This window comes from Lepidothrix coronata, unplaced genomic scaffold (assembly GCF_001604755.1).
Source record: "Lepidothrix coronata isolate B3197 unplaced genomic scaffold, Lepidothrix_coronata-1.0 Scaffold52, whole genome shotgun sequence".
Lineage (NCBI taxonomy): Eukaryota > Metazoa > Chordata > Aves > Passeriformes > Pipridae > Lepidothrix > Lepidothrix coronata.
The window spans coordinates 1,584,277-1,606,527 of record NW_016690232.1 but is presented as its reverse complement, the minus strand read 5'-3'; the positions used below and the strand labels follow the sequence as shown (position 1 = coordinate 1,606,527).

Here is a 22,251-nt window from a genome sequence, read left to right as displayed (position 1 = left end):
AGTAATTTTTACAAAAGACAGGGAAATTCGAAAGCTAAAAGGCCTTGCGGAAACACAGGATTTCACTTTTTTGGTTAATTGCTGAGTACACTATTAAGCATAACTTCTAGAGCTCTTATGTTTGTGGAAAACTTACCCTTCTGTGCAAGTATCTGGAGATTTAATTGGTACGTGCATCATGTAGGAGTGGATTTTTACACCATCTATCTTCCCATGCATAAATTTAATCTGGATCCTACCTTGTCTAGGAGAAAATCCAATTAGTGTTGTTTATGGTGCTATTAATGAGAATAGTGCTTTCCCTTTTGCATTCATCTGTTCAGATTGCTCCTTTTCACATTTTCCCCCTCCTGCAGATAGATATATGACTGTATTAATTAAGAAAGCATGTCTGATACTGTTATTTCTGGCTATGGTGTTTAATTTTTTAAAAAAAATTATGCTCCATTTAAAGATGTGTAATTACAGAACTTAACATATGTTATGTCACATCAAAACCATTGTCTGAATTATGAGCGGTTTGGAGCGAGCGCTCAGTAAAAACTGCAGGAGGGCTTTATTGGCTTGATTTATGTGGTTGCTTTGCCTTTCCTGAGCCCTGCAATGAGGATCTAAATATGCACCTTTGTGATGCCAGGCTGTGTGCTTAGTGTAGTTGAGTGGTAACTGAGTGAATATTTTCTGTCTAGACCCAGAGTAGCTCCGCTGCAGGTGAGGAGGGGGCTGGGAATGTGCATTGGAGGTTTCAGCTGGCAGTTGCTCTGTTTTGCTCTGCTCAAGGATTAATGTCAGGAAGTCAGCGCAGGACCTAGTGCAGATCTCCGTGGGTTGAATGTCTTATCCGTGTTTCTGCAGGCTTGCTTCTCCATGGGTAAAGTAAGCAGCAGTTTGTTTGCTGGCTGTTCAAATGTGGAAGCGGAGAGCTGATCCTTGGAGGGATTTAGATGTCCAGGGAAAAGCCACAAGTCTCCGGGGATGAGCTGGAGGCGGCTGGGGCCTGTCCTATACCGACAGGGGGCAGCTTGTAGTTAGAAAAGAGCATCTCCAGCCCTGCCATAGCCTTGTTTTACAGCAGTGCAGGCAGCACAGGCCTTTTCCATTGCATGGACAGGGCATAGTAAATTTATTAAGGTAAAAATTTATAAGTGTTAAAGATTCCCATATCAGTAGGAATAGTACAGAAAGTGTAAAAGGGTGATGAAGTTGCACGACAGAGGTTACCTCTACAGCATTGCTTGTGACATATTATAAGGTCGCCCCTGACTCTGCAAGGAATTTTACATTAAAACAGTATTTGGATTTTGTTTAATTCAAAGTGTATGAACAGAGCAACTCCATATCAGATCACTGAAATCCTCAAATGGAGTAAGCAGTGCGAAAAATGCTCCCTTCTCACATGTCTGTAAACACACTGATGCTTGCATTGTTCTTTTATAAACTATATGATGAAGTGCTTGTTTAATTTATCTCCATCCACTGTTGGTAGACCTGTTCTCTGATTTCTGGTAACATGGCATTGCTTTATATTTCAAACTGAAAAGAAAAGCTTCATTTCTGCTATAAAAGTTGGGACTTGGTAATCTTTAATTTCACTCTAAGCACGTTGCATGCAAATTGTTTGCTCAGATGTATGGAATGTAGATGAAAATTGATATATCACCATGTCTATTTTCACACCCTCCTTTCTCCCACCCCTTATTCTTTTCCTCTAAATACTTTTATATCTGATGGCTTTTTTCAGTTCAGTGTGTTTTGTGAATCTGACTTATCTGCTCAGAACAATTCTGCTATGAGGACTTTGGCAGTGTTGGCCTTTTTTTGCACTTGCTGCATTGTATAAGCACAAGTCTGACACGTTTTGAGTATTATCTGGCACCTTTTTTCATAACAATTTGACTTGAAATAGCCTGGGGAGGAACGCTTAGGGGAAAACTCATGTGGCGTTGGAGACTGACTTCTAGTCTGCCTTGCAAAAAAATTTTAAATATATGATTTTAGGACATAAACCGTGTTTAGCTCTGACAAAGCCAGAGATGTGTCTATAAGCTTGGGATAGGTTTTGTAGTTTGTGAGCTACGTTAGTTGGGATGGTGATGGATGGTGTCCTGGAGTGTGTATTTGTTATCGGCTTCACTGTTTATTTGCCTGATCTTTTACCACACAAGAGCTGGTTCTGGTGAAGTGTGGGCAGGGTGACAGTTCAGGAATTGGCTTGAAGGAGTTTATGTAAATATATATTTGTCACTTCTATCAGGCTTGTGCTTGCTTTTCTGAGCCTTACCAATAAATGGATATTGAAATTTAACAGCAGTACTTTGAGCTTTTAGGATAGAAAGCTCATTTGGGGTGAGTTACAGTGGAATTGAGGGGGTACATTCTGACTTCTGCTTAAGTTACACTAATCACAGGTGCTTTGGCAGGTCCAGATTGTCCAGTTTGACAAGACTAGTTTGGATATCACCAGTCTGATGGGAATAGACTTGACATGGTGATGAGAATATGGATATGTGTTGGTATGGATTTTGTATTGCAAGCCTGTGCACCATTCTGTAGCTGGATGCCTTCTCTGAAATGAAATCAAAGAGAAACATTAATTGCAGCAAACAATTTGCAAGCAAAACAATTCTCTGGTAAGTGGCTATAAAATGATCTCTTCCAGAACTGGTGTGGAGTGTTCCAAGTGTGGGAAAGCCATCAAGGTGTCTGGGTAGTTGCCTTGGCTGCTCTCTTTATATACTGGACTAAAAAAGATGCACTTTTGTATCTCAGAAGTGAAGGTAGGTGTGTACCTGTATTGCTGCATAGATTAGATAAATTCACAGTGGTATTTGAAGCAAAGGCCCTAGATTAGTCTGGTATTTTAGTGATTTTTCTCCCACTGGAAGAGCAATAAATAGACTTAGTTTGTAAAGATGGGACTAGAAATTGGGGTCACAATATAATATGTAAGACTTTTTTTTTTTTTACCTTGTTTACTTTATGCCAGGCTAAGTATTTCATAGCAAAATTATTTTTTTTGTGCAGTTTGTGGAATAAATAATGGAGAGATCCTGTTAAAAATGCATTGGCTGGCTTCCTAATTTTAATATTAATAAGGCAGGTTGCTACAATAAAATTAGCTCTGCATGGTGTTTGTCACTGTACTGCCAAAGCAATTCAGTCTAATGCCATTCCTTTCTGAGATCAGTCCCCAGGAGAGCAGTATTTGGGCTGTTCTGAAACCTCTTAACAGGGAAGTTGGAGCAGAACTGTAAATTATGGAAAATGCAGATTTTAATCTGGGATTCCCAAGTCTGTCTTTGGCCTTGTGGCTTTCTGGCTGCTTATGTGAGGTTTTTTTAATGTTCTTTACACATGTGTTTTCTCTGTTGTAGAGGCTAATATCCAGTTGCTTGGTTTATGATGTTTATGGGCAACTTGGTAGTCAAAGCTCTATGGTTTCATAGTCTCCTGGTTGGGGCAAAACAGTCTGAACCACGGAGGTACTTGGCTAGGACTGCAGTGCCCAAGGACACAGTGCCTTGGTTCAGGAGCTGAAGGAACAGAGGAAAAAGAAGGATGCTGCAGTTGGCACAAAGGGGATACTGTCTTTTTTTTGTTGTTGTTAAAGATGAATCTGTGCCTTTAAAAGGAAAAGCCCTTTACCAACCCTGCACCTCTGTGATTTATAGCCTGTGTTTATCTGAGCTACAGAGCAAAGGGAAAAAACCTGTAACATTGATACATTTTGTTATGTGACCAGAACAGCATTTTTGTGCTTATAAATAATAGGAACACTCGTTGTATTAGAGACTCTGTCAACTGGTGATATGTAGGTTAAAAGAAGTGTTAGGGGGTTATTTGATCGTGGTTATAGACACACTTCTGTTGAAATGTGCATTTAAAGCAAGATTAAACTCTCTTAATTTTACAGTTTCCATTGTTACTTCCAATTTGGATCCTAAATTACATTCCAGCTTTGCCTGCCAACTGGAACTTTTTAAGATGTTATTGAATGTGGAAATCTGTGAAGCAGGGAAGCACATATGTTTAAATACCATCAAGGTCTGTGGGTCCAAATATGTGCTTAAGTGTTTTCTTGAAAACAGTCATATTTCAAGTAGGCTTTTTAAATTTCCACTTAAAAGAAATGTCTTGAGGGTCCAAGAACTGGGAGGCGGATCCTTACCTATCAGATACCTGTTCTGAATAACCAGGTCTTTGCAGTTCTGTGTTATTTCTTGTGATATGTTGTAGTAAAAAAATTTGGAATTATGGGTTGTGTTTATTGTGTGTGATTTCTGTAGACTGTATGAAACTGACAGCCTTACTTTAAATGGTGTTACAAGCATCAGAAGTAAAACTGCCCATGTCTTCTTCCCCTTTTAATTTGCAATCTGCAGGAGTCAGCTGAAAATGGAGGGATCTGTTTGTACATGTGAATGATCTCTTTGTGCAAGAGGCTGGGGGAGGTGGAATTCCCCCTATGTTCCTTGGGAAAGAGATATGATAGAAATGTGTTGCTTTATGCTGTTGGCCAAGCAGAAATTTCATCCAGTAGATGAAGGTGTTGGTTGTTGTTGGGTTTTTTATCTGCAGCAGAAGGAAAGCGGGACAAGATGAACAAATGGAAACTCTTTGCTTCTCCCTTTGTTATAGTGTAGGCTGCAGTTCTCTTTCACCTGGAGGGGTTGCAGTACACCTGGAACGGATTGCCCCGGGGGTGGAAACACAGTGCCACCATCTGCCACAGACTGATCCAGGCTGCACTAGAGAAGGGTGAGGCTCCAGAACATCTGCAGTATATTGATGACATCATCATATGGGGGGACACAGCAGAGGAGGTTTTTGAGAAAGGAAAGGAAATTATCCAGATTCTTCTGAGAGCCAGTTTCACTATAAAGAAAAGTAAGGTCAAGGGACCTACCTGAGAGATCCAGTTCCTGGGGGTGAAGTGGCAAGATAGGCGTCGTCAGATCCTGACGGAAGTCATCGACAGGATCACAGCGATGGCCCCACTGACCAGCAAGAAGGAAACTCAAGCCTTCCTGGGTGCCAGTAGGTGTCTGGAGGATGCACATCCCCGAGTACAGTCAGATAGTAAGCCCTCTCTATCTGGTAACCTGTAAGAAGAATGATTTCCATTGGGGCCCTGAACAGCAGCAAGCATTTGAACAGATCAGGGAGGAGATTGCCCACGCTGTAGCCCTTGGGCTAGATGTGAAGAACGTACTCTATTCTGCAGCTGAGGATAATGGTCCTTCCTGAAGACTCTGACAAAAGGTGCCTGGCGAGACCCGAGGCCGCCCACTTGGATTCTGGAGCCAAAGCTACGGAGGATCTGAGGCCAACTACACCCCAACAGAGAAGGAGATCCTAGCAGCTTATGGAGGAGTGCAAGCTGCCTCAGAGGTGATTGGCACAGAATCACAACTCCTCCTGGTGCCTTGACTACCAATGTTGAGCTGGAAGGATGCTACATGGAGCAAGTTGATTGCTCTGATCACACAGCACGCCTGAATCGGAAACCTGAATCGCCCTGGGATCCTCGAAATCATCACAAATTGCCCTTAAGGTGAGCACTTCAGTCTAGCAGATGAAGAGGAAGAAGAGCCGGTGGTACAGGCTGAGGAAGCTCCATCATACAGTCAACTGCCAGAGGGAGAAACACGCCACACCCTTTTCGCTGATGGTTCCTGTCGCATTGTAGGGACGAACCAAAAATGGAGAGCAGCTGTATGGAGCCCCACATGACAAATTGCAGAAGCTGCTGAAGGGGAAGGTGGATCGAGTCAATTTGCAGAGCTCAAAGCTGTCCAGCTGGCCCTGGACATCGCTGAATGAGAGAAGTGGCCAAGACTTTACGTCTGCACTGACTCATGGATGGTGGCCAATGCTCTGTGGGGGTGGTTGGATAGATGGAAGAAGGCCAGTTGGAAACACAGAGAGAAACCCATCTGGGCTGCCAGTATGTGGCAAGACATTGCCACCTGGGCAGAGAAGCTGATTGTGAGAGTCTGCCAGGTAGATGCCCACGTGCCCAAAAACTGAGCCAATGAGGAGCATCGCAACAATGAACAGGCAGAGCGAGCTGCATGAGTTGAGGTGTCACAGGTGGATCTGGATTGGCAGCACAAGAGAGAGTTGTTCCTAGCTCAATGGGCCCATGGTGCCTCAGACCATCAGGGCAGAGATGCCACCTATAGATGGGTGCGAGACCGAGGGGCGGATTTAACCATGGACACTATTGCTCAGGTTATCCATGACTGTGAGACCTGCGCTGCCATTAAACAGGCTAAGAGAGTGAAGCCCCTGTGGTATGGTGGATGTTGGAGTAAGTATAGATATGGGGAGGCCTGTCAAGTTGATTACATCACGCTGCCACGAACTCGCCAAGGTAAGCGTTCTGTGCTCGCTGTGGTGGAAGCCACCACAGGATGGCTGGAGACGCATCAGGTGCCCCACGCCACTGCCCGAAATACCATCCTGGGCCTTGAAAAAGCAAGTTCTGTGGCGACATGGCACCCCAGAGAGGATTGAGTCAGATAATGGGACCCGTTTCAAGAACAGCTTCGTTACCACCTGGGTGAAGGAGCATGGCATCGAGTGGGTGTGCCACATCCCATACCATGCAGCAGCTGCAGGGAAGGCTGAACAGTATAATGGACTGTTGAAAACCACCTTGAAGGCGTTGGGTGGAGGAACTTTCAAGCACTGGGATCAGCACCTAGCAAAGGCTACGTGGTTAGTCAACACTAGAGGCTCTGTCAGTCGAGCCGGCCCTGCCCAGTCAGAGTCCCTTCACACCATAGATGAAGTTCCTGTAATACACCTGAGAGGTATGTTAGGTAAAACAGTTTGGATTAACCCTGTCTCAAGCAAAGGCAAACCCATTTGTGGGATTGTTTTTGCTCAAGGACCAGGCTGCACTTGGTGGATAATGCAGTAAGATGGAGAAACATGATGTATACCCCAAGGGGACCTTATCTTTGGGTGAACTGCGCATAACACTGTGCCTATATTTGTATGTAAATATTTGTAATATGTGTATAGTTGGGGTAATGTATGTATTTATATGGTTGGAAGGGTTTAATTTGATATAGTGCATTGATATGAAAAAATTTGGGGTGGATATTGTTACAGCTTCTCTCAATTTCAGATTTATAATTACTTAGGGGGAGGAGCTCGGTCTTCTTCATAACTTGCCCTCCTTAGCAAACACTTCTGTCTCGTTAAACTGAGACACCCTTCTTCCTTCCAAATTACTCTAGAGAAAGGCAAGACAAGCAAGACAGGCAATAAAACTGTAGCCGGGAGTGCCTCTGTGGCCATTGCCAGCTGCATCGTTTTTTCTTTTCCTCTATCCTGCCAGATGGGAAATGCTAGATGGAGAAAAGAAAATAGCTGGGTAAGCACAGGCCCATGATTTTGTCCTTATATAAGTCATTGATTTACAAAATAGGGTCTCAGGAAGACACTGGAGGAGCTAAATCTGTTCTCTGACATATTAGAATCTAGTCAAATGTGATTTTTCCCATCTGGGTAAAGAACATGCTTGCTGTCTCAGGAACACTGTGTCTTCCTGAGTATGGAAAATGAAAGATGGGAGAGGAGACGGCTCACCAAATCACAGCTGAGAAGCTGATATTTATTCCATACTTCTGTACTTGTTTAGGCTGTTCCCAGTCCTGTATTCTAAAAGATGACAATTTCTCTGTGCTGCTGAAATTGACTTCATTGTTGGGTTTTTTTTCCCCTCTTTAGCCTATATAGCTTGTATGTTTTTCACTACCAAATTACTTGAAAGTGTTCAAACTAATTTAAAACGTTTTTGTATTCTTTTCTCCTTTTAGTGTGAAGATGATCTGCCTAACATCCAGAAGGTTACACCTGAAACAACACCTGAATGTGGGCTGGAAGACAGAGTGGATGTTCGATACCTTCAGTGGTTAAATGGGAGGCTGAGGTTCCAATGGCAGAGTCTGCATGCTCAGCACCAAGAGCAGTGCAAACTTTTGCACAAGGTAAATGATTCTTCTAACTCACTATGACGTTGTTTATTATTTAAAAGCCTTGTCAGCTGGAGCTAAATGTACAAATTATTCTTGTTTGCTAGTTCTGCCTTTTCTGTAGATAAGAGTGAATTACTCTAAATGTAAATACCTCCACCTTTCCCCAGTGCAGCAGAACCATGAGAAAATGCAATATGTACAGTTATGTTTGTAAAGTTATAATTGTATAAAAGTGTCCTTTGCAGGTTTGCACATTAGTCACTTCTGCAACCGTAGGCTGTTCTGATTGTTCTAGAAAATGCCTGGTAGAAACAAGACAAAGCATTCTGGTCCCACAGACAAGAAGTAGTGATTCAGAACTCTTAACTTCCCTGGAAACTTGGATTCAAAATACTGAGCACAAATATGGAAAGTAATAGCAAAATAAAATACAGTTTCCCATTCCAAAGTACTAGGCTACATCTGAGCAGAACCCAGAATCAACCTGGTTTTAAATCAGGGATCAGTAATAATCTCTGCATTGCTAAGATTCCATTTCTGTTTCTGGTTATGAATGTTTAGATGCCTGTCTGGAAATCACACACATCTGGGAGCATTATGTCTGTTTAGGATGGAAACAGCCTTCAGTCCCAGAGTTGACAGTGGTGGTGACTGCAGAGACAAAGTAAAAATCTGGTTCTGAAGATAGTCCTATAAGTTATTAAGCATTGTTTTCCTTGGGCCACCTTTTTCCATTCTTATCTCTTTGGATAACTTAAATGGAGTTAGTTATTATTGTACCCAGAATCCTCACAGAAAACCTCTTTTTTTTGAGACTAAAAACAGTTTTGGGAAATTTCTTCTCCAAGAACATTTATCAGAAAGTTGTCAGGATCATCTTCACCTTTGAATGAAGGTGCCTTCTTGGTTTTGATCCTGTGTCTGACGGAGCAGTGCTGAAAACTATAACGAGGTTACATTTTGTTCTTTCCGTGAACTGATTGCTAGGGAAGATGTCTGATTGACAGCACCAGGGGAAAGATCAGGTGCTCTGTGTGCAGCATCTAAAATAACCTTTTGCTTCGCATTGACCACTGCGGATGTGCTTCCCTGACCTGGGAGCAAAAGATAACAATTCACTGTAAGTGCAGGTGTAGTCCTTGGCTTTTCATTGTGATTACAGACTGTGATGTTATTGAGAGAGGTGAGACCCAAGTGAAATGATTGGCATCTTCTCCCCCTGATAAGCTACTTCTGTGCAGGGTATGTTGATTTTTATAGTAGGTGAGGCAAATACCTCCATAACCCATCATCAGCTGTCTGATTTATGTAGTACTTGACAGTAACAAGTCATTAGGCAGCTCCTGTGCCTCAGCTTGCAGTTAATGAGCCCAAGGAAGAATTAAGAGCAGGTCAAACCTAAGACCTCAAGTACGAGCAGAGATACTCTCAACGGTCCAGATCAAACACCGAAATAATGAAGAGATGGTGCTGATTGGCAACATGCTAAACTTGTTGACAGGGGAGATGAGGAGATGATGACCTTCCTGGGGGAGGCTGTACTTTGAAATAAACTTGGACTTATTTTTTATCTCTGAAGGAAAAACGTCTTCGAAAGTTAGGACAGCTACAGTCAGACAAACCTAAGAGACAGGTTAGTTATGGTGCCAGGTCCCTGGACCATGATTTCCAGAATCTGGAAGAATAAGCAGGAAGGAGATTGTTTGTCTGTTCATCCAGTTTCCTAAAGCTGCCATTACTGCCTTCTCCAACAATCATCACTGGACTAAACTGAAAGCAGTAGTGGTGCTGGTGATGACTCTAGTGGTTAGGCTGTTTTGCAGTGTGTAGAGGGGCTGCCACCTCGGATGTAAACAGAGGAGGGTAGAACAGAGCCCAACCTCCCTCCCTCTGTGATCCCACACTGATATTATGTGTGCTCAAATACATGTGTGCAGCTGTGGGAGTTCTGTTCAGTGCTGTAATAAAGTGCAACGTCCTGATTTATATTTTAGTCTGAATTAAAAGCAGGAGAACTGGAAGGTAAAAGGGACTTTTGAAGGGACTTCACTACAGAGCCACATTAATGTTAACATTTACAGTAACACAAAATATAACATACTTGCACAATTTAACAGCTGCATAAACTGTAATTGATATTTCATGACTCTTTCTGGAGAAATTCCTCATACTGGTGCATTAATTTCAAAACTTTTAAACTATTGCATGTGTTGAAGGCTGAGCTGACCCAATATGACCTCTATGTGAGCTGCTCCTTTTTTCTAATAAACCACAAACACAGTATGCAAAAGGCTAATGAGTGTTATGTTTTTTAATTATGCTGACAGATTTGCAGAGGGCTTTCTCTACAAAATGATAATTATGGCTTTTACTTGCTCTGTTTAATAACTTACCAGGTTATCTATCTCAGCTGTGGAACAGTCTTATTTACTGCTGATCATGAGCTATAATTCTTGCCAACTAGTGGCGACACTTACACAGATTTCATTCTGTGACTCACGCGGGCTCTAAAATACCGTGTTCTCTATTTGGGGCTTTCTGAGAAAAAAACACCACAGTTGGAAAATATGTGCTTATTCAGAAGATGACTGCTCTTCCACTCTTTTTCAGTATGGATATTGCTGGGGCCTCTATCTACTCCGTCCTGCCCTTGCCACTTAAGGTTGATGGTGTGAAGTTCTGCAGTACTCGGAGCAGGCTGCGGAAGAGGGAAGCCTCCCTGGAGCTACAGCTGGTTATGTGCTGCAAATTGCTTGTTAGGTGGTCTGACTGGCTGTTCCTCTCTGCTAGTTCTTCTGATGAGCTGCTTTTCAGTGATTTCAGCTCCCAGAAGGCATGTTGAAGCCTACAGATGCACACATGTCCTGCTGTAGTAGGAAGGCTTCCTCTGGGAAATCTTAACCTCTCTGCTGCTGAGGAATTTTGCAGCCTGAGGGTATGAGCTGTTGAGTAACATTATAATGGCTTCTCATTGCGGACAGGTTGGCTCGCTTTGAAAGTATAATGTAGTGATACCATTATAATTCCCTCGAAATTCCCAGCGGTACATATTTACCTGATATGCCTTCAAATGATATGGAAACGTGAAGGATCAATTACCGTGCGAAGGCAAGCCTCTTGGTTCTTCTATTCTGTTTCTCCCTCTTTCTGCCAAGTGCCAGAGGAATATCTGTCTGCTCAGTTTTTGATCCCTCTTGAATTCACGGGAGAGAGCAGCTGTTGTTATTTAGTCTCTGAGTTACAGCTTTGCCTTAAAAAATGTGAATAAGAAGCCTTGCATAGTTTCAGAAAAGCAGGTAGGAACTCTATAGTTTCAGACTGGCATTTTTTGGGCGGTCTGTTAAATGCACTGTTCCATGATCAGCATGTGAAAAAAAAGAGCGTAACAGGTGAGTTTGTGCAGAACTGATGGATTTCCTGGGGGTATTTTTAGCTATCTTCCATCCTGAAATAGTGGAAGGTTAAATCAGCTTCAGAGATTAATTTTTTTTTAAGTAGGTGAATATCTGATTGTGCATATAGGTTAGTAAGAGTAAAATGATATTAAATGGAATTCTTGATAATAGAAGAAGAGTTCAACGTAATTGGAATTATCAGACCATGGTAAGGTAACAATAAGGGTTATAATATGATTGGAAAATATAAGAGTTTTGTTTTGTCGGTAAGAATGCAGAGGAGCACTGAGAGCCACTACCTTTGAATGGAGTGATTTCTTGTGCCTTCTCCTAAGATAAACAATATAAAATAAGATGTAGTGCAGTGGATTGGATTGGTCATATCTATATACCTGATGATGTGGTAAGAGTAAAGGAACAAGGATAAAGTCTTGATCTCTGAATAATAGAGGGCAGAGACTGACTGGTGCTGGGTAATTACCTCATTGTCAGTAATTCTTGAGTGAGCTAAACTGCAATTGTTAGATGCATCTCTGTCTTGACATGAAGAATCTACCATGCTCCTCTGTAAATTACTACAGTGGTTATTTATATATTTCTTGTCTATTTGGTTTGAAAATCTTTCCTTTTTTTCCTAAATCGAATCTGCCATTAGATCTCAAAAGCACATCCTTTGATGCAGTGGAATTTTTTCCTCTCATGCAAATGTGTGTGAGCTATGAACAGGCCCCCTTTTCATCTTCTCTTAGGTGGATTAGACACCCTGCAGGGAGAGCAGCTTGTCTAAGCTCAAGGGCGTTTAGGAGTTGGTACTGGAAACTCCCCAGATGTGGTGCTAAGTGGGAGGCTGTGCCTGTACTCTCATGCCAAGGTCAGTGTGAGGTTAAATCAGAGTCTGATTCCTGCCTCCACCTTGGTGTATTCCGGTGCCATGAAGCAACAGCTATACGTGCTCTGTCTCTCACCTTTTCACCTGCGGCTTTTACCTTGGTACAGTTTCCCTCTTTAAACGTTGTTTTATCTTCAGTACGTCGTGGTTATCAGTAACAGATAGCAAAAATACAAATACTGGATTATTCCAGCATCCATCTAGACTGGTCTCAGGGGAACACCTTTTTACTCTGTTGTTACATCTTCAGTGTATTTGTTTTGGGCTTTAGCCAGTGATGCTGCTGCCACGTACATTTGAAGATGGGCTGGAATTCATTGCTAGTGGGGCCCAAAGGTTTGGCAGCCGGTTGCACAAGAATGCAGCAGGGAGGGGAGTGGCAAGAAGAAAGGAAGAACACTGTGTGGGGAGGTGCTCTTTTATTTTTAAACTCGCATAGCTCTGCACATGTGACAGATGGTTGCCACCAGAAGTGAGTTTTGGGAAAGGAACGCTAAAATATTCTGAAGTTTTATGGAAGGGTTGATAATTACCCAGTGCCTGTCAACTTTAAAATAGTTGTCAATACCCAAGTGTGTGATAAAGTTCGTATTAGAATAAAGAAAGAAAAGCAGGAAACATTCTCTGTCTTCTGGCAGAAATATTAATGAAATATGAGTGATTGTCTGACAAATGTGCACTGCTATCTTGTTTGGCAGCTGCAGTTATTACAGTAACAAAGGGATCAGCTCTGAATAGGAGGAATTGCTTTTTATTGTTCCCTTGACTAACTTAGGAAGCTTCTTCATCAAGTAATTGATGATACCAGCACCAGTGCAGCTGGGACAAGGTCTTGGTAAGCAAAAGCCAAGTGCGTAGCAGCAAAAGAGAAACTTACTGTAACTAAGTAGCATTTTCTACTTTAAAGGAAGAAATAAAAAATTATTCTGAGGGTATCCTTTAGCTCTGTTAAGACTCCTGCTATCTGTGTAAATGGTTTCTCCTTTCATGCTATGCACAAGAGCATGTGTACTGTAAGGAAAATGACTTTAGGATAGGATGCAAAGAGAAATCTTTCAGTTTTACTGTGGCATCAGCTATTGCAATGCCTGCATGTGGTAACACTACCAGATGGACTGTTTTGTGAGATAATTGTGGTGCATGTTCATCCTTTCCATTCTGGCTGTTTTAAAAAGGTCTGTTGTACTGGTGGTAGTAGTTACATTGGGAATGGGCTTGTAACCACTGGTTCACATCACTGTTCCAATCCATACCAACTGTTAGATGTTAGCTAATGATCTTGCAAATGGTCTGGTCCTCGCACTGACAAATATCTTTTAAATCAATCTGTTTCAGATCCATTTATTCACTAGTGGCTCCCATGTGGACCAGGTCCTTGGACATTTTTCTGTCACAGAAGCAGATCTTGTTAGACAACCGGAGAACTACAAGCAGGTAATGCTTCTGTAATTCTTGGATGCTTGGTATGCTTTACACAGATGTTGTTCAGGAGAAGACTGCACTCCCTGTAACATTTTTTTAACTTGGTTTCCAACAGAAATACGGGCTTACATATTGAATTGTCAGTTTCCTCAGTTATAACTTGTATTCACCGAATCTGGTTTGATAGAACATAAACTCAAAGGTATTAGGCCACGTCCAGATGGCTTTTTAATATCTCCAAGGCTGGAGACTCCATAGCTTCCCTGAGTGACCTGCTCCATGCTCAGTCATCCTTAGAGTAAAGTGTTTCCTTAATGTATTCAGAGAGAACCTCTTAGGACATCATTTTTCTAGTGTACTGTTTTACCCTTAAGTGTAGATTTCTACTGTTCTCAATTATAATAGATGTTTCAGTTTATTGTTTGAAGTAGTATAATTCACTTCTTTTAATACAGTATAATACATTTGTTTTAAAAATCAGTTTGTAAAAGTTCATTCTGTGTGAAGCTGAAGCAAGGTGGAAATTTTAAGCTCATCCCTAACAAAATCAATATTTGGCAAATTTCTGCAGTCTGTCCAGGTCTGTTTGCTCAAAGAAGGTATTCTTTCTGCTGCTAGCATAAGAACAAAAGTGGGCATTGTAAATATTGTGCACAAAGAAGTTCAGAGCAGTTGATTTGAAGGTGGGAGGATAGTGTTATGTTCAAACCCCCTAAAGTAAAGTGCATGTTAGTCTTTCATTACTGAGCATTTCTTGGATGAACAGCTCACATCCAGCCTCTTGATAAAATTCATCTGTTTAGAACATTTTCCAGGAAAATTATTGTTTTTCTAGAGCAAATGGCTCTAAGTCAACTTGAGGTCTCTTTTTCGCTTCTGCTTTGCAGTCCCTCTCCTGCGGTTTGCTCAGCAGCTTGGAACACACAGCAGCACATTGCTCTGAAGTCTATACTTTGTAGTCTTCCAGATCTTACAAAAGTCTGTAAGGTGTGACAGGCTGCTATTAGAAACTTACTGGCTGCATAGAAGGACTTTGCAACTACCTTTTTCCCAAAGCCTTACCTTGATTATGGCACTGACCTGTGACAGTAAAGCGTAACAATGCTCCTACAAAGCCTAACTGGTTTTGACTACTCTGTTAATTAATCATTCCAGGAGTTTTTTCTTGCACTCTGCCCCCTTTCCTGGATGTCTGCTCCAGGTGCACTGTTCATGGTGGGGCTCGGGATAAAATGGAAAGAATCCTTCTGTACTGTAAGCATTGGGGTTAGGTGAGTGCTGTAGTCAAGTAGGTTTAGTTGGCAGCTATGTTGCTTAATTAAAATGAGTAGAGCCTTCAGTCCACTTTTCCTAGGCTTAAACAGCAAATACGTGAAACAAAAGCGGGGTGATGACTGAGAGGCACAGAGGCAGGGTGGCAGAAGAAGTTTTCTTTAAATAAACTATGAGTGGCCACAGTGTCTCTCTCCAGTTTGTGGGCTCTGACAGGTGCAATCCCAAACAGGTTCCAGCTCCAGTGCGTGTGTGTTGGAAATTCTTTTCTTATGTCGCTTACTGCTTGGACTGATCCAAAATTGGAATTGTTTGTCAGTCTAATCAGCTGTGAAATTCTTAACCTCTTGAAGCTCTCAAAAGCATTCAAGAAGGGAGGTGTCCTCTAAGCTGCTCTCATGTGCCTGATTCTAAAATAAACAGGCGAAATTGCAGGAAATGATCACAACACTTCAGTATACATGTTTTCGAGAGCCTCATCATTTTTATGGTCACCATATGAGCAATCTTTGTAGTTTTTGTCTCCCCTTACCCTTATTTCCCAAAAGCAGCTTCCAGAAGTCATATGTTCGGTATGTATGAATAGCCTGATATAACAAGGTGGTATGGACTTGAAAAGGCATCATTGTTTCAAGTGTCACTTTTCCAGATGGATCTAATATTCAATATGCAAAGTGATGCTGCTTTGGAAAATGTAATAAAAAGCCTCTAATTTTCAAATATCTTGTTAAGATTAAGTACATTATGTGTATTTGAGTAGCTTGGTTTTCAAATATTGGTGCAGATGGTAGCACTCTGCCAAATGCTTTTTCCAAAAACTGTGAAATAGTTTTTTTTCTTTTCAAGTAATGTGATATTTCTCTTTATGTTACTTCAAGCAAGAACCTGCTGCATGGATCGATAAAAAGAGCAAGCATGTCAATATGCCTTACTGTAATGCACCTCTCTTGGTGGATGGTGTTATGAATTCCTTCTCATCTTAGGCATCCTCTAAAGCATAGTAATGCAAAGTGGATCGAAGCGTCAGAAATTAGTTATCACAGAAAGGACTTTGCTCTCTTTTTATTGAAGCCTCGAGTTAATTTTCCTCAAAAATATCCTATGGAACACGTTGCTCTTGCAGCAAAACAAGAGATGTTTAGTCTGACAGAAGTGTCATAGGATATAGAGAGCTGTGAAGTTAAGCTTCAGTTTATGAAATGGAAGAGTCATGCTGTTCCTTTTCTATAGGAGTTGCACATTAATTTCTATAAAATGTTCTTCCCTTGGATTTCTGACTATAAAACTCTTTTAGTGCTTTTACGTACAGGGATTTTACTGGACATTATTATTCTTCTATCATCATAAATGTCTTTGTCAGATTCATGGAGCTGGAAGTTTTCCAAACCTAATGGTTTTAATTATGTTTTTCTCCAGTGGGGCATGATCAAAATTCCAACTTTTCCTGTCATTTGGCTTGGCTGTGGTTATATATGTGTGTGTGTGTGGCTGGGAGTTGCAGGTCGCTGCCCAGGGGTGTCAGTGTAGGGGAGGTGGTGTTATTTCAGCTGGAGTTCAGTTTCCAGTTGAAGTGCATGTGCATGCTCATGTTAGCTCTTGACCTCTGCACATAGGTCCTTTCCTTCCTAAGATGCTGTTGTGTGTTTTTGAGCCCCCCTGGCTTGAAGAGTGTTGCAGAAATACACTGGTGGTCACCTTCTCAGCAGAAGCCCCTCAGTCAGTGGTGATGGTTGTGGAGCTGTTTGCTTGCCAGGCTGTGTTGGAGCGAACAAACTGGGGGCACGTACAGGGAGCTTGGGTGGTCATTGTGTTTTTTCTTGAAAATCTCTTGCACGTGTCACTTAGAGTGTCCTAGAAGATAGTCCAAAGCATCTTAAATGTCTTGTGTTTTGATGCATTTTCCAAGCTGATCCGTTTTTTAAATGATTCCCTTAATAAACTGGGGTACAGTTGGGGTGCTGCTGGTATTTGCCAACCTGAAATATCTCGGGTCAGAAATGGAGTTCTGGTCTCTGGCACTGCAGCTAAAATAATTTGGAAGTGTACTTGGAAGAGCATGAAGAAGATGTGGCTGAGGGTAAGCAGCATGTGCCCCAAACTTTGCTGGGCAGTAAGAATTGTCTCTGAGGATGTGGTCTCATTCCTCCTGTGGCTGTAAGGACAGTGGCTGTGATGTGTGACCACTTGGGTAGCTTTTAATTTTTGTGAGCCTGATATAGTCCCATTCTTGTCTGTCAAGCCTATTTACCTTAATTCTTCATTGCAATCTCACCAGTTCTGAAGTTTACCTTGAGCTTGAAAAATGTATGTTGCAGCTGAGTCCCTAAATTAACTTTCTCATCAAATTGTTACCATATAGAGATCAATGAACTTTGAATGACAACAGCATAGTCTTTCAGTGTCTTCTGTCTCTTCATATACTGCTTTATATGTGGAATTCAATCTAAGTAGAGATTAAATGTTGAAACTCGGGTCATTGGTACAATGCTGGCAGTGCTGAAGTGATCACTGAAATTGTAATGAGTAAAGATGACATCTTTAAATGCCAGTAAATCAATTTATTAAGTGTGACAGCAAATAAATAATGCAACTGTCTGCCAGATGGACATGCAATAGAGTTGACAGAACTTGGATGTGAATAGCTAATAATTTTGTTTCAGAAATATATGAAAAATATTTATGCTTGTTGATTGTTAACATGTTTTAAGGGTGATTTATTTGGCTTAAGAAACTAAGGTCCTTGGTAGCAAGTAAATAGGAGCAAACAAGTAGTCTGCCTGACTTTGCATACATAATGAATCATCAATTCCATGCCCATAAAAAATTCAGGTGAGCTTTAGCTCTCCAAGGAGCAGGGGTTGGGTAGGATGGGATAGGATGATGCAGGCATAGCACTGATCCTCTTTCTGGGCTGTTGATGTATCAGGGAAGGAAGCCAATGTAAAGTATCTGTATTGCTTCCTTCAGTCAGGTGGGATCCATAATTTCTTATTGGGTCATTCAGGGGGTAAATGATCAAGATGTATGATCAGTTGATTGTGAACCCTAAATCTCGTGGCAGTTTCCATTTAAAACATCTGTCCCAGATGGCTGTTACAGATGGGTGACACAACGGGTTTATTCTCTGTGAGTTACAGCCAATGATTTGAATTCATGCAAAGCACTAAAGAGTTTCTGTGCCTTTCAGAACAAGTGCATTCAAATTGGGATCATTAGGAACTGATAAAGTTGGAATTTTTAAAATTGTTGACTGTGCATTTACTAGTTACTTTGCATGAAATTTGAATCTTCAGCTGTTGTCATGTGCACGCACACGTGGGCTTGTGCACTTGCATAAAGTCCCCCTGATCTAGTGAAGTCTTTTATCTGCATAAATATGTTACACAGAAAGAGAGCAACGAGTGTATTCAGAGCATCTGAGGGACAGCACCACCTCCTGGCATGTGTGTGAGGGTAGAGGTGCAAAAGGGAGGTCTGTTAGCTAATATAAGTTATTTGGTTGGCTACTGAATAATTACTGTGGTATTCCATTACCTCCAGAAATGGATCCTAAGTTGCTGACCCTCTTGGATGAAATTGGAGTAACTATGGCAGGATAGTTCCAGCTGCTGTGTCCCAGGCTATATTTGGTGTCCTTGTGCTGATGGTTTGGGACCTCATGGAATGTTCCTGGTGGTGACACACGCTGCAGGCAGGTGCTAAATGAAAATAAACAGTTAAAACTCTCTGATAAGCTTGACACTGTGTCACATTATTGATTTGACACAGACCTGTAGTAGTATTTCTGTAATCAACCCTGTTGTGGTCTTATATGGTGGGGTGAATAATGTAACCTTATTTGAATCTCAAAGAGCCTGTTAGGGAGCCATCTGATATTTTATGATGTCCTTCCATCTCTTGTACAAGAAGCAGCTGAAGAACATATTTCTCAGAGTGTAGATACCCGTGGAAAAAAAATTACATTCATCCTATAGACAGTGATGCTGCTGTGTGGAAGGTTAATTCAGAAAGTGAAGGCTTGTACTGCATGTAAATTCCAGAAAAAATATTTGTTCTTTAATGAAAAAATGTCCTTGAGCTTCAAGGACAAACTGCCTTCCTTGCTATAAATTATCATAGATTCAAAATCTTCTGTGATGCTCTGGCAGCTAATTCTGTTTGATCTGGCCCTTAGCTTTTTGTATGTGTATTTCTTCATTCCCTTAGTAAAAGCCATAGTTCTGTCATTTTCATCAAGGAACAGGGATCAGTATTTTGTGTTGTAACTACTGTTCTAATTAAGGGCAGCTTTGCCTATTTGTCATCGTGTTTCAGGGTTTTTTGAAAGAAAAAAAAAACTTGAATTTTTTTCAAGATGATGCTGCATAAAAAAATAATACAGCATAAGAGGAACCGCATTGAGGCTTGTGAATGTTTGTGAAAACATGGGATTTTCTTGTTTTGGTTTAACTTTTGTGCATTTTCTGTACAAAATCCCTCCTTGGCCAGTCCCGATGCCACAGAAATCTTCATGGATTCATTTTACTCGGTGTTATGCTGGGGTCTGTGTGAGCTCTTCACAGAAAGATTGCAGTGTGAACTGGTTCTCAAGGTGAGGAGAGACTGTGTTGCTGCGAATGAGATTGTAAAGGTGGAGAACAATCCCCCCCAAAGGAGCACAAAGGTCTGCGACAGTTCTTGGAGCAATAGCGCAGAAGAAACAGCCAAGCTCTGAAGAATTTAAACACTGTGAGATTTTAGACTTACTCTACACACTACCAGAATTAACTTAGTTTGAATTAGTAATGACTCCTCATCATTTACCAGATATGCTTCTAGGGTTTCAAAATCCAAAATCTTTGGATTTTGGCCTTGTTGAATTTTCAGAACACTAAGTAAGCTGATAGTTTATGTAGCAAGAACAATTTCTTTTCCTTTTACAGAACTTTTTAAAGGTACAGGTTTTTCTAGCCCAATGGATCTCAATTTTTACCTGTTTTGAAGCAAGTTTGTTTTTCATTGAAGATTGCTGATGGCTGCATGTTAAATAAGTTTTTTAAAGATGAAATGAGATGCAGTTCTAGTACTGCTGACCTTTAATAAATTTCAGGGTTCACCAATGAATTGTATGTTAGGCCCATGGACACACGTGTTTTGAAAAGGTCAACTATGACAAGTTTTTTGAATTTGCATAATTATGCTCACCACAGCACTTTGAATAAAAGTAGAAAATGCTTTGCCCTTTTAAAGTATTCAGGTTTTCCTCTCCTGTTTTTAACTTACTTTTACTAAACCATTCTAACATAATTGATTAAAGAACACAGGGAACATGGACTGTGTTAGGAGCTGCAGACTGGGAGCTGAAGTAGGACTCTGAACAGGCAGAGGAAAGGGATAGGATGGACAGTAAGGAACCTTTTTGCTCTGGCTCTTGTTTAGTGAAGTCAGGAGCTGGGAGGGACCCATGGACTAGAGGCCTGCATAAGGGCATTGGGGAGGCAAGGTAACTCTGATATGAAAGAATTCAGATTGTCTGGGTGAAAAGAGCATGAGGGACTGAATGTGGACAGGAAGGTCAAGAGCGGAGAGGAAAATTAGGACAGGGAACTGTGAATGAGGAAGATGAGTCTGTCTAAAGACTTGAATCACTGTCTTGCTCCTTGTGGGATTCTGAGGAATTGCCTGCTTCCAGGAAAATGTCATCCCCCTCCAATGATGATCCAAGTGGACTAGTTCCTGATGCTGCAGGAGGAATTTTGAAAAGTATCTTTCTAAAAACATCAAAGTTATCAATAATCTAAATAGGAGCACAGCGTTGCACTATATCCTAATGTATTATATCCTATATTATATCCTAATAAACAAGATATGTTTATTAGGAACCATTGTATCATTCAGAGAGCAGAGTGCCTTATTTGTGAGTCAGAGCTGTGGTGAAGAAAGTGGTTGATAAAAGTGAAGAAATAGGAGTGAGAGTGGGAGAATCACTGGAAGAGGAAGGAAGCCAGAATAACTGAGGCAGCAGGGCTTTGTCCTAGAGAGCTGCTATGCTTCTGTGTCGTAGGATTCTCAAATTCCCTAGGTTAAGTTACTTAAACTAGACTTACCATGGTAGGAAAACTGCCTAAAGCATCTGCGAGTTGTGGAGTTGTGCTGGATAGACATATCCATGGAGTGCCTTATAGTAATTTTTAAATTTCCTGAAAATCGTGTCTTGGAAGTCTCAGTTGAGGCATCAAAAAAAGGAATGGAAGCGTTTTACTTACATCTCCTTGTTTTCATTTTCCAGTTGCAAAATGACATTAATGCTATCATCTCATCTCACATGGGTCATTAGGAAAGATAACTTGTTTATCTGAAAGATAAAAATTCTGCCTTCAGAATGGGATTTGAATGATGTGTGACAGATAATTCTGTGGCTTCCCTGTGAAGAACAAACAATAATATGCCGTTTAAAAGGAAAAGGAATCAGCCAATTCCTTTTCATCAGCCAATCTGTGCCCTTGGTGAGACAGATTATGAAGGGAAATATTTCGGTTGCATAATTCTAGACCTTATACACATGGGATGGACAAATTAGTGTTGTTTAGGCAGCTTGAATTCTGGCACTTTTTAAGTTTGAATGCTTCAGTTTCCAACTTTAGCATTTTTCCTGCTGGGTTGTGCATTAGAGGTGTAAAACATGCTTACTGCCATGTGCTCTGAACAACCCTGCCAGTCAAAGGCAATGCTTTTTTCCCCCTTGTTAAGTGACTTAATGCTTTGTGTTGTTCTTCCAGCCACAGTTACTTTAGACATTTTACATGCATGATAGTCAGGTTGGTGAGAAATAGCATGGGCACTGACATTAATATTGCAGGGGAAAGCAGATCTAATAACGTGTTGCATTATAGATGGGGCTCCAGCACCTAAATGCAGGAGGCCTGGAGGCTCACACAAGAAAGCTTGAGGGAGCTGAATGATTCAGAGCATTCGATCTTTGATGGTGGTGGTTCAAATGAGAAGTGGAGGTTGTAAGGATGGGTTTAATATGAAGGTCACCTGCAGGCTAAAATGAAATGTAGCCTCTGTCCTGTTTGCAATGAGCAGGGTCAGGAGTGTGTTGGTGATCCTTGGCTGGTCTGAGCTGACTTTCTGACCGTGTTAGAGACTCCTGCCCTGTCCTGGACAACTGCTTTCCTGTTGGTGCCCTGGTATCTGTAATCTGAATGATGGAGCAAGGACTAGCTTTAAACCTCCATGAGTTATGCTGGTTAAAAGGCATATTCTTTCTCTGTAGATATCTCTAATTTGGTGTTTTGGT

General features: G+C 41.3%; 1 protein-coding gene across 1 annotated transcript in view; it reads left to right on the top strand.

Moving 5' to 3' along the window:
• CUNH14orf80 (chromosome unknown C14orf80 homolog) overlaps nt 1–22,251 on the top strand; it is a 71,572-nt gene that overhangs the window by 13,055 nt on the left and 36,266 nt on the right. The window contains exons 4-5 of the mRNA XM_017815638.1: nt 7,833–8,003; nt 13,611–13,709. Of these exons, the coding sequence (XP_017671127.1) occupies nt 7,833–8,003; nt 13,611–13,709 (270 nt within the window). The remainder of the gene's footprint in view (nt 1–7,832; nt 8,004–13,610; nt 13,710–22,251) is intronic.